General features: G+C 39.5%; 1 protein-coding gene across 3 annotated transcripts in view; it reads right to left on the reverse strand.

The window, feature by feature from the left end:
- The window catches only part of Fer (FER tyrosine kinase), a 346,826-nt gene that overhangs the window by 194,771 nt on the left and 138,858 nt on the right, over positions 1 to 13,197 (reverse strand). For all 3 annotated transcript variants that reach the window (XM_052750228.1, XM_052750229.1, XM_052750230.1), the window contains 2 exons: positions 8,470 to 8,562; positions 721 to 924 (listed from right to left, as the gene is read on the reverse strand). In XM_052750228.1, coding sequence (XP_052606188.1) covers positions 721 to 924; positions 8,470 to 8,562 — 297 coding nt within the window. The remainder of the gene's footprint in view (positions 1 to 720; positions 925 to 8,469; positions 8,563 to 13,197) is intronic.

A 13,197-nucleotide genomic window follows, 5' to 3' on the forward strand; every position in this document is an offset into this window, starting at 1 on the left:
TAATACCAATAGGTATTATAGAAAAAAAAAGAAAAAGATCAATAATATTGAATCATAAATTCACCACACTGAATTGAAGAATTTCATTCACACTAGTCAATAAAATAGATGACAGTTTGAAACTAGTTAAAGAGGTGCCTTCAAAAGTACACATCTCATAATCTTAAGTTTTACTACAGGAAGAAAACACACAGCATTTACATTACTTTTGTTTTAATTTAAAATATGTTAATACTCAATTTCAACATTTTAGATATTTACATTTAAATGTAATGCTATTGATTTTTAAATATGATATTATTTTAATCCGTTTTGGAGCATCATATTTATGGAACTGAGGAAAAATTCAATTGTTTATTTTTTTGTTTGTTTGGTTTTTTGTTTTGTTTGGTTTTTTGTTTTTTGAGACAGGGTTTCTCTGTGTAGCTTTGGAGCCTTTCCTGGAACTCACTCTGTAGCCCAGGCTGGCCTCAAACTCACAGAGATCCTCCTGCCTCTGTCTCCTGAGTGCTGGGATTAAGATGTTTACTTCTTATGCACTCTATGTTTAGCAGCATTCTGAATGTCATGAATAAATGCACCACCACCACCCGGCTGAAAAATTCAACTGTTAAACTTATTGTGTGTCAAGCATTTCTTATCAACCATCCACCATTACACTTCAAGCATACCAAAATGGACTCCATCAATAATCACATATGAACTAGCCTGGGAACATACATCGACAAACTGTATGATGAAGTGTCTCCTCTGTCCATCTGAGTACACAGAAAGGACATATTCACCGGGTTTCCCATGGCTCTCTCGCACCAAGAAGTCTCCTTGCTGCCTCAGTAGCTCTTGGGCCTCTATCCTGGGGATTGCGCCATGGTACCAGTCATGCTCCGCCAGGGGCTTCTCACTCATAGAGGTCACGTCAGAGAGCTGCACAAAAGTTTTAAAAACCAAGTTAGAAAAATAAAATCTTATTTTGTCCTAATAAAATTCACTGCAAGTAAAAATACTTCTTACATATGCTCTGCCTTCATCGGCCAATTAAAAATCAAATGATGAATCTGATATTTTCACAATTATTAAAGAAAATATCCCCTGGAGTACTGGGGCTGAGGTTTAGCACAAATACATAGCTTTCAATACTTTCTATCATGCACAGGAACTTTACCATTTAAGGTTAACAGTCCTATTCTTATTGCCCTTATCATAAAATAAATCTATGTAATAATATTCATCAACCAGAGGGAATATAAAAAGCATTTTCAGAGAAATTTGTCACAAACACATTAAACATGTTTCATTCATTGAATTAATTAACTCTAGACCACTCAGACTGTGCACTGTACCTAACAGGAGGTAGGGATGGGTCTCGGCTTCCGCCTGGAGCTGCCTGGCTAAGCTCTTCTCACTCACTCCTCTACCTCACCTCTGCTAAGCCATTGCTCTGTCACAGGGCTGGGCTTGGTTTTGCAAAGCTATGGCCGACAGAGCCCCGGGTGAAAGAGCATCCAAAAAAAAACAAAAGAGCAGTGTGGGAAAGCAACACATGTGGGGATGACTACAAGCTATGAAACAGAAAGGAAAGCAAGTCGTCTACTGTTTTAGGAGAACACACGCTCAAACCAAAGAGTGGAAATAAGCAAGAGCTAGCCACACTGCCCTGAAAATCCTGAAATTAGGGGTAGATGAAATCAGACACGTTATGTTCACAAGGAAGTTCTGTTGTGTTCTATTCATCCACAAGAACTAAACTGCCCTGTACTGCTGGGGTATGGTAGCATGTATGTATTTTGGAGTATGGTAGCATGTCCTTGGAAAGAACCCCACACACACATTCCTTCATGGCTGGAAAGAGCTGAGTACGTACTTCCACCAAGGAGCCCAAATTAGCCTTTCCTCCTCATAGTCATTTATCTCATGCACTTTGTCCAAGAAAAGGAAAGCTGACTAAGAAGATAAATAAAAGGCAAACATACAAATATGAGGATTTATAGGCTAATATTATAGGCTAATAAGTAGGTAGTAAGTGAAAACTAATTCTGAAGATAGGCTTCATTAATCTGTCCCACTGAAGAGGTCTAAAACTCCAACATGCTATTACCCAAAACTCATCTTATTGCTATAAAAAGAAAATGTCCCAAATAGGCCTCAAGCATGCTGTACACTTTGATGATTGTTCTTCCATTTATGTCACCTAAATTTTAAAAATATGTATATGATACGACAATTTTTATGGCAATTTTTCATAAGTATAGCAAGCTTTTATTTCTTTTAGTGCTAGCAACAATGAAAATAATAATATATAACAAATCAACCACCAGTAATCAAGTAAAGGATACTACATTTAAAAGTGAGTGTGAAAGCTGCCCAAAGCTCTTCGTGAACTGATATCAAGAGCTGGTAATTTTTAAGGAAGGTAATCAGGAAAAGTGGATATTTGTTTCCCATATTTATCACAACATATAAAAATATGGCAAATCCAACTTTGTTTTTTGCTGTAGTAGGAACCTGTTGCTCAGTCTTTCCAACAGCAGAAGTACCCAAAGACGAGGAATCCACATTATGTCATTCTCTAAGGGTCTTCCTGACAGAACGGCGGCAGAAGCAAGGATACCCAAGTCTGTTCTCTCTCCCTAGTCAGCCAGCTGCCCATCAAAACTGGCATGCACTTAGAACTGGAAGAGTCTGAAGAACCTAGCAACTCTGAAAGGGGTTTGAAATACAAGGTTCAACTAACATGGAAGGAGTTATTGGTAGATTTGAAGATGAAATATGTTGGGGGGGTGATCATCTTGAGAGAATAACTGTTTTGTACTTTGTATTTTGTGTTTAGAAAACAAATATATTTTATTTATAAAATATGCCCCACTATCAATGACAGCAAGTTTTCACCAGTAGTCACTGGCAATTTCTTATCACACATTTCAACTGAAAATGTAAGAAGATCAGTGCAATAATCACCTTGTAGGCATACTTCAGTGTAGAATACAGGAAGTGTGACAAGATCTGTTTCTTTTTTTTTTTTTTTTTTTTTTTTTTTTTTTTTGGTTTTTCGAGACAGGGTTTCTCTGTGTAGCTTTGCGCCTTTCCTGGAACTCACTTGGTAGTCCAGGCTGGCCTCGAACTCACAGAGATCCGCCTGGCTCTTCCTCCCGAGTGCTGTGATTAAAGGCGTGCGCCACCACTGCCCGGCCTGTTTCTTATTTTAAACATTTGAACTTATACATGAAAGAACAGATTGGGTTTCAGACAATAAAAACTGTACAAAATTAACCCCAATAAGCCCTTCTTGAAAATTATGTATAATACAAGTAATTCAAAACTTGCAACTCAGAGAATAACTTTGATGTTCCCGAATGTGACCGTGTGGAAGAAATTAGCATATGGCTATAATAATAATAAAAAAGTTTATATTTCCTTGTTACTTTCTAACACTTTAAAACTGAAAAAAGGAAATTAAGACCTTAAGAATAATAGAAGACAACTGGTGTTTAGAATGTATAATATTTAATTTTGTCTTGTTATGGGAATAACAAGATTAGTCTTCTAGATACAAAGATGAACACTGAAAAGTACATGAGAGCAATTAACACTCCTCAATTTTGATGGTGGGAGGCACATATCATAATACTGATATCATAACTGATAAACCCCTGAAACAGCTATAATATAGCTTTCAAGAAAAATAAAAACAAATGATTGTATATAAAAATAAGCACATTTATTGTATGTTCAAATTCTAATTCAAAGGTTCCCTCTCACCCCCTCAAGACAGGGTTTCTCTGTGTAATAGTCCTGGCTGTCCTGACATTTGCTTTGTAGACCAGGCTGGCCTCAAACTCAAGAGATTCACCTGGCTCTGCCTCCCAAGTGCTGGAATCATGCCCAGCTCAAAGGTTCTTAAAATTAAAATAATACCCATGTCAATACAGTAAATGAGTTTTAAAGAAACAGGGTAGACTAATTTAAACCTTTTGCTCTTTAAACAACGTTTTGGATTAAGTAACAGTAATTGGAACCAACACGTGGAAGAATCTGATTTTAAATAATATTTTTTCAAAGAGTCCTATAATTAGAGGGACATTATATAGACCAAAAGAATAATACCAGTTCTCAAGTGGCTATAACATGGAACAAGGGGATTGCTCAGTCATGCATTTGACCAATTCTATATAAAAGAAGCCTCGGAGAAAGGGCAATATGCCTGATATGGTTGGAATAAGTCTCAGTAATTTCAGTATGATCTGAAAGCTTTCCAACTCAAATGAAGCATTATGATTGCCAGGAGGCTGGAGGAAATGCTGCTAACACTGCCCAACACCTCTGTCTTTGGCTTCAGAAGCAGGGTCTGACAAACAGTTCTCAGTGCAAAATGACAGCCTTGTGAAGATGGGGAAGATACTGGGTGTGGAGCTGGTCCCAGGCTCTGGGATATGAATGATGTGCTACTTGGCCCCCTTCATATGCTGAAAAAAGCACCTTCTGGGAGATGATATAAGATGTTAAAATGTTGGGGTTGGGGATTCAGCTCAGTAGCAAGTGCAAGGCCCTGGGTTCGGTCCTCAGCTCCAGGAGGAAAAAAAAAAAGATGTGATAATGTGACCCTCAGCACAACAGATAGTACTATCTGACATGTCAGACACAATATACAGTTAGATCCTAGTTCATCTCAGCTCATTTTCACCTCGTGTCTTTCCTTCCACCAAGACCCAAAAGTCCCACTGGACCCTCTTAAAGGCATATTCATAATTTAATCATTCAGTTAAAAACATGAAGACTAATAGCTATGACAGTTAAAAGCACTATTATGAGTAATTTAATCATTCCCTATATATATTTGCTTTATTTTATCTAAAATTAAATTTTTTAAATTTAAACTTTAAAATTAAACTTTAAAAACACCCAGGGCTATTACACAGAGAGATCCTATCTTGAAACCTATCCCCCACCTCCTCCCCCCCAAAAAAAAAACCTTTAAAATTTTTTTTTTTTTAAACTACTTCCCACTAAACCTAGGAGGGACTGACATTTGTAGCCTCTTATACCCATTTTTCAGAGCCTGAATATTGTTTAAGATCACAGCACCACCACCACGATTCCTAATGTTCTGTACATTTGTTTTGTTTTGTTTGAGACAGCTTCATTCAGCCCAGGCAGGCCTGGAACTCACTAAGTCAAGAATAGCCTCCACCTCCCAAGTGCTGTGGTTACAAGCATGCACACCACCCTTCCTCTTCTATGCAGTGCTAAAGACTGAGGACGGTGTTGGGCGGTGCATGCCAGCTTTACACTCTGACTGAGCCCATGGAGGCAGTGTGTGACTGAACTACATCCCTAGCCTCCTAAGTTTTCCTTTTTATATAATTTATTAAGACTTATCTGCATGTACACCTGCATGCCAGAAGAGGGCATCAGATCCCATTATAGGTGGCTGTGAGCCACCATGTGGTTGCTGGGAATTGACCTCAGGACCTTTGGAAGAGCTGCCAATGCTCTTAACCACTGAGCCATCTCTCCAGCCCCCAATTTTTTTTTTTTTTAGTTTTTTTTTTATTTTTGTGTGTGTTAGTGTTTTTGCCTGCATGTATGTCTATATGAGGGTGTCGGATCCCCTGGAATTAGAGTTACGGACAGCTGTGAGCTGTTATGTGGGTCCTGGGAATTGAACCTGGGTCCTCTGGGAAAGCAGTCAGTGCTCTTAACCACTGAGCCATCTCTCCAGCCCAACCTTTAAAATTTTTAAATAAAGAAACAGTGATTCATAATTGCTGATTTCTAAATATTTTAAACAAATATGCTTTCAAAAGGAGAAAAATGAATTCAGACCTCTACCCGACTCCACACAGAAAAGCAACTCCATGTCTTAAGGCATATGTGAGGGTCTGGGAAGGAGACAGAGGTGAGCATTTGCCAGCATCATCTCATATGGGCAGTGCTTTCCACGTATGACATCAACGTCACAAAAAGGAAAAAGTGTTCATCAAAATTAAAAACCGTGTGACGCTATCAAGAAAAAACGGCAAACTGATAGGCTAAGAAAAAACATTCGTATACTACATATATGATAAAGGAACCTGTTTCCCCAAAACAACTTAAAACTCATGCAACTCAACATCTAAAAAATCCAAGCTTACAGCTGAGGGTACAGTTCACTGATAGCGTGTTTAGCATGCATACATGCAAACCTGGGTTCAATCTGCAGACTGTCAAAAAAGCAGACAAAAAATTTTAAGCATGCAAAGACTGTTAAATATAATCATCTCTAAAGAATACATAAACAGCCAATTAGCACATGAAAAATACTAATTAGTCATTAGAAAAATTCAAGTGGCTGGAGAGATGGCTCAGAGGTTAAGAGCACTGGCTGCTCTTCCAGAGGACCCAGTTCAATTCCCAGCACCCACATGGCAGCTCACAACGGTCTGTCACTCCAGTTCCAGGGGATTTGACATGCTCACACAAACATAAATGAAGGCAAAACACCAATTCATATAAAATAAAAATAAATAAATTATTTAAAAAGCGAGAGGCTGGAGAGATGGCTCATCAGTTAAGAACACTCACTGCTTTTCCACAGGACCCAGGTTCAATTCCCACCACCCACATAGCAGCTATCTTTAACTCCAGTTCTAAGGGACCCCATACCCTCATACAGCTATACATGCAGGCTAAACACTAATGCACATTAAATAAAAATAAAAATAAAAATTTTTAAATAAAAAATATCAAATAAAAAGGACAATGACAAACCACAGTCACTAGATGCCTGCAATTAAAACAAAACAATAAAATATAACAAAACCAGGAAAACAGCAAGCATTGTTAATTTTGTGAGGAAACAGTAACTTTCAGACATACATTGTTATTAGAAATGCAAATATTGCCACCAATGTGGAAAACAGACTCTTAAAAAATTAAATTTAGAATTCCTATATGCCTCAGTAATTCTACTGTTAGGTATATAGCAAAGAAAAATTAACTCATATTCACAGAAAAATGAAAAATTTCCATGGTAACATTCTTCATACAAGCCCCAAAGTAGAGTTTATCATATGATGACAAAACTATGATTTTATCAGATGATGAAGAGACAAACTATATAAATCTAAGCAATGAAATAGTAATCAGTCTTAAAAAGAATTGAAGATTGCCACATGGTACAACATGAATGAACCTTAAAAATATTATAGTAATAGAATGAAACTAAACCTAAAAAGCCTATTGCTATGACTCTGTGCATGGGAAAGGCCCTGCAAGAGGCACAGTCACAAGGATGTGAGGTTTCAGGAGATGAGGCCAGTGGGGACTGAGGCTATCTTCTAATAGGTGTGGAGTACTGTTTCGGGGGACTAAACCATTCTGGCATCCTGTGGTAATTATGGTTGCACAACACAGTGAAAACTCTGAAACCTCTTGGTGTACATATAAAAACATGAATTTTATGTTCTATTCAGTCCACCACAAGAAAACAAACCATGTGCTAATGTGGCAAGGGCTTTCCTGTATAAGAAAAAACATTTAACATAATCAAAACATTTTAAATTCTGACTAAGTAGTCTCTAAATACCTATTCCCTTTAGACTCCCAGGCTTATGGTGCAACAACCACATTCACATTCAAACTCAAGAGCTGAGTCAGCCTCGTGCTTGAGCGGAGAGAGAGGGCAGACAGCAGGTAACACTAGAGCACACTCCAAGTGCTTGTTCAGGACAGTTCTTGCTCAAACAAACATGTTAAAGACAGAACTCTAATGCTCCACCAAGACACACCAAACTGAAATTTCAATGATTAATCTATCAAACAGATTACTTTTATTATCAAATGTTCTTCACAACTAACACATTTGAAGAACCCACACACAGTAACAGCGATTATAAAAGTGTCGTTGCCCTAGACATAGTGTTTATTCTATTCCTCTAGTGAGGTCTCAAACACAGGAAAAGCCCCATAATTATATACACGCAGCACAAGAAATCTCTACCATGCTGGTTCCTTTTACCCATGTTTACCACGGCAATTCAGTTAGTACATCCCAGCATGGCCTCACATCATCCCACATCTTCATTAGAAGTTAGAGGTATATTTTGAAAAAGCCTTCACACAGCCTTGATCACACTATGCTGTGGGAATTCTTCTGCCTTTACAAATATTTCCTATAGCTAGTATCTTACTATGCATAGTAAACTATGACAGTGGACTATGTATAGAAAATGCTTGTAGAAATGGTTCAACAGTACCCAATTTCCAGCATCCAGTGTCCACAGACAATAAGGAAGGTCCATTGCAAAAAAGCGATTTCCATCCTTGTAATAAAAATTGTACTTGGGGGTCTACTATATTCAAATGTAAACAGAGTCCAATGCACAGAGAAAGTTGAATCTGCTCTGATTTTGTTGTTTGTGAGCATAAACATACAACACCCTGAAAGAAGAGAGACAGTGATCACTGGAGGAGCACAAAGTTAATCCTACTTACTGTTGATGAGCCCAGGGCCGATTTTGGAGACCTAATTATTCCAGCAATTGAATGACGAATAGATTCAAATTTGGATAGTCTCTCCTTTCGCTCCTAGAAGGAATAAGAAGCAGCCATCACCAGCAGCAAACCATTGAGTGTTTACATTTTAATATTTAGGTATTTGTTCATAGCTCAGTTTTCTAACTGTCAAATATAAACTTCCTGGCATAACCAATGCATATAAATTTATAGCATTCTGCTCTTCTGGTCCCTCAATAAATGTCTTGATTTAGGAAAAGAGCCGTATGAATCACAAAATCATGAATCCTGTGTGAGCCAAGTCTCCCAAGGCCTCATTGATCATCATGGTCATGAAGGCGGTGACCAAAGGAAGGGAGGCCAGGGAACCAGCTGTAGGGGTGGGCAGGACACTCTCAGAAGCCAGTCGATCTGCACTTCTCTCTCCAGGTGTATTTCTGAATATCACACATCACAACAGAGTAAACACAACCTTGTCAATTTTCCAATCTTCAGGTCCACTTGACCACTGCAAATGAATGGAGAGTGAGTATAGAAAACAAGACTTCAAAGGAGAAGAAAATACAGAGAAGAAGGGTTGGGAAGAGTGCATGGGTCTGTGTGGAAGAGCTGGCCTGTAGTCCAGAACCGAGTCATGTTCCAGCTGCTGGCCAGTAGCAGGCAGAGAACAGAGGACTGGCTGTATCTCTACCATTTCCTCCCAGCAGGAAGCTCAGTGTTAGTTCTTCCTCCCTCCCTGTCTGTTCCAGAACCCACTATTAGTTTCTGAACCTCAGTGTGTCCCTCTCCCCTGCACACTAACACTGTTTTTACTTTTTCTAAGAGCAGCAGGGAAATAGTTCTAACTAGTCTATGAACATGAATATTAATCACTGGAAACAACTTAGTATAATCTTCTAATAGAACAGGTAATTTCTCCTTTTTCAACAGTACTCTGTAATAACTTAGGATTCCATGTAAATCACTATTTGTACAACAATTTGATGTATAAGACTGAAAAAAAAATACAAACCTTGCTTAGACCTACAAGGGAGCAGAAGTTGGTACTTTGAGCATACACATATTTAATATAATGTACTTTTAGAGAAACACATCACTCCTACAGCACAAATGATGATCCTCTTGGGAATGTGAGGAGTTGTTCTATAGCTTTAACCCAACCATGAGATAGAGATTTAAAAGACAAGAATAAAAATCATGCTAGAAGGCCTGAGCGAAAAAGCATTGAAACACAAGAATCTAGCGACCTTTGACAACGCATATCTGTCTTCCTCATCCTCAAATGGTCTGTATGCAAATGTTTTGTTGTTGGCTTTTAAATCTATTTCTGATGCTTCAGATGTCTGCAGAAGTAAATCAGATTTCAAAAAGGAACTATGGCCAGGACATAAGGCAGACAGACTACTGGGAAGTCCAGCAGGCATGTTGCGTGCAGGACAGCACAGAGCATACGTTCTGGGGAACCCTACGGCGGCTGGTCTGCTACTCTCCAGAGAAACTCGCCTTTTCTCCTCTTCCTTTCTGGAGCTGCTCTGAGCAGCTGGAGAAGGCACCTTGTTGCTGCAGCCACTGACAGAAAGATGTCATGGAAGTGCTAAGGTCACTGTATGGCGACGACAGCGTCACAGGAAGGCAGCAGGCACTTCTCCTGCGCCTGTGCGCTCTCCCTCTGGGCAGTGCTCTTCACTCGCATACCAGAGGAAGAGTTCTTGCCGTGTGAGAGTATTAGAAGACACAACTGAAAACTACACAGAGACAGCAGAACTCAAAACTCTAATTTTTCTCGAATAAAGTTAAAAAAAATCAGGGGAGAATTTTAAGTATAGAAAGAAGCATTCTCTATATGTGAAATAACTGTATGTATTCATGTGGTAAACTGGGATGCCCAGTTAGGCTTTGGGCATCCCACCCTAGAAAAGGAAACCCTTCATTAAAACTCTTGAACATTTCCTCAAGAGGGTAATATTAGAATCACATCACAGGTTAAAATTATCTGGTAAGTAAGTACAGCTGTGAGACGAAATGGACTTCAAGACCCACTTTCCTGACAAGGTACAAGGGACAATTGGTTAAAGGCACTATTTACATAGACTGATCTGAAAACACATCAATAGTCACAGGAACCCCACCTGACCATTTAAGGATGAGTAATCAAAATGCAAATAGGACTCACAAAATATCCCAGCCAGCTTCCGCTTACTTGGTGCCCAGATTTCTAGGAGCAAAACACCAAATTCATTTGCCAAGCCCTGTCTATGTAAGACTCAATATCAGCTTTAAATTACAGTCTACCTAATAACACTGCAGACTGTCCTGAATTTATTGACAGCTGATTTCTATAGGCAAGAATTAAATGGCTATTTAAAAGAAAATAAAGATGGAAAACTCTCTTCATTTCCAGTAGATACGGTGCAGGCATGCACCACGCTGCTGCAGGGGGTAGTGGTGTGTTCATTCATCCACCTCAAGTGAGGACAAGAAACAGAGTTTGCTCCACAGAAGACACAGGGAACAGATCATCTGGCAAAGTGACAGCTCCTCCCAGTGGAGGGAGGCAGTGGAGGAAAACAGGAGAGTACGAAAAAGCACCTCATCTTATGAAGATTCTGATGAGAAAAACAACCTGGACAGCCAAGTTCCACATGCACAATGAGTTTCCCATCCCATTTAAGATAGTTTTTAATAGTGTGAAATTAAATAAATAAATTAAATCAGATCTTGATAAGACACGCCCCACCCATCCATCCACACGTTTCACTGTGACTTTATGTCAAAGAATTGAATGGTTACTCTTAAAAATTAAAACTAGAGGTTACCTTCTAAATCAATCACCATCGACACCATGCCTAACTGCATCTATACATCTGCATTCACATACATATGAAACTAGACTACTTCATATTAATTCTAAATGTACCTGCTATCACCCATTACTGATATCTTCAGCCAGTACAGGAAACAATACCTAAACTTCCTAAAGCTTAGTCGTAACTTCCTGGGTTTCAACCAACTCTCCACCGTGACTCAAGCTCTGTAGCAGGAGTGCTGCCTGTGGCCGGAATGAGGATCTGCTGAGAGCAGAGGCGGCTCCAATGGACACCTTGCTGCTTCAGAGTGATGACAACCTCACTAAAAGCACCCAGCACTTCTCCAAGCAAGGCCCTCAAGGACATGCTATGGTGGGAAAGAAAAGGCTCCTCCACCGGAAGGGACTAAGACTGGACATCTGTCCACATGACTAGTCTGTTCTCAGCCTCCCCAGCAGTTGGAGGGAAGGCTCTGGACTAGAAAAGACCCTGCTACCAAGACTCCCTCCCTCCTGCACTGCACAGGTTCCGATAATGTGCAAGAACATCGGCAGCCACAGTTACTGCCCACAAAGGCCAGTCCTATTCCATGGCCAGAGGCCCTCACACAGGTACGGGGGAGGAGTCAACTTTCAAAATGGCTATGGGAACACATTTTTATCCATAATGAATCATTAAAACAATGTTTTAATAATCCAATGTTATTTCCTGCAGACGGACTTCTGTAAACAAGCTCAATCTCATGACATTCTTTGAAGAAACAGCCTGCCCTAGAGGAACAGTCAAACCTGGAGCCTGAAGAATGGAGAAAAAGATGAAGACAGCTATTCTCAGAACGACAGGCTGAGAGCCAAATATCTTATACACTTCTTAAGCAAAGCAGCCATGAAATTTGCAGAGATGTTGCAAGGAAGATTGCCTGAGAAAGTCAATGCTGACAATGACTATGTAATGTATAGGAAATACTGTTAATATCAGCGCATCACTTTTTAAAAGGACTGCACTTATACAAAACTCAATCTTTTGCAGATGTTGATTTTTCTTGGAAGAACGAAGAATAGATGATTTTTGTTTCAACAGAGTTTAGACCTTAAATATTAAGAGAGATTCAGGATGATTTGGTTCTAACTGAAGGTGCTGAGGACTCATGCCCAGTCACCAAGTTGAGAATGCTGTGTTCTCCTCCGATGTTTGCATATTAAGGACACTTATTAAAAGAAAACACAGCCCACTTGCTAAAGTCAAGTATCTTTATACCCTGAAAACTAAATTAAGCCACAAATGTATAAAGGGAAAGTCTGATGATTTTAAAAAGACACCATTGTAAAATAACAGTGCTCGGGGCGCTGAGAGCTAAGCTGTAAAATGTTACATCATTTTTCTTGCTTTCTTAAGTCTATGCCAGCTGCACAAGATGATGCCCCTGGGTAAATCAGAGCGAAGAAGGTGGCTGTAACAAGCTCCCCTCCTATTTAACACCCAGATACAGTTCAAGCGCTACAGCATTTCCCTAAATGTGTAGCCAAAATCCCCAATCATCATCATCATCATCATCATCATCATCATCATCATCATCACAGTAAGGTAGAAACAGATGACCATATTGCTCTTTTTCCACATGCGGACTCCCCACATCAACTGACTTAGCCCAGAGGGACACAGCACTGTCACTCAGAGTCCACAGTTGGGATGAGGGTTGCTCTTGCTCTGGTAGTATCACAGAAACTTCATCTGTGCTTGGCATAGTCACTCCTCCTTCCCCCAAGACACTATCTGGAAATGACCCAGAAGTGTGAGGTGCATTGCCACCCGCCTCTTGAGGAACACCTCCCTGGTGCCACAGCAGTGCTGAGGGACTTCGTTCTGTGTGGTTTTGCTTTTTGAAAAAAATGTAATTATT

This window comes from Peromyscus californicus, unplaced genomic scaffold, assembly GCF_007827085.1.
Source record: "Peromyscus californicus insignis strain IS unplaced genomic scaffold, ASM782708v3 Scaffold_21__1_contigs__length_65335640, whole genome shotgun sequence".
NCBI classification, from domain to species: domain Eukaryota; kingdom Metazoa; phylum Chordata; class Mammalia; order Rodentia; family Cricetidae; genus Peromyscus; species Peromyscus californicus.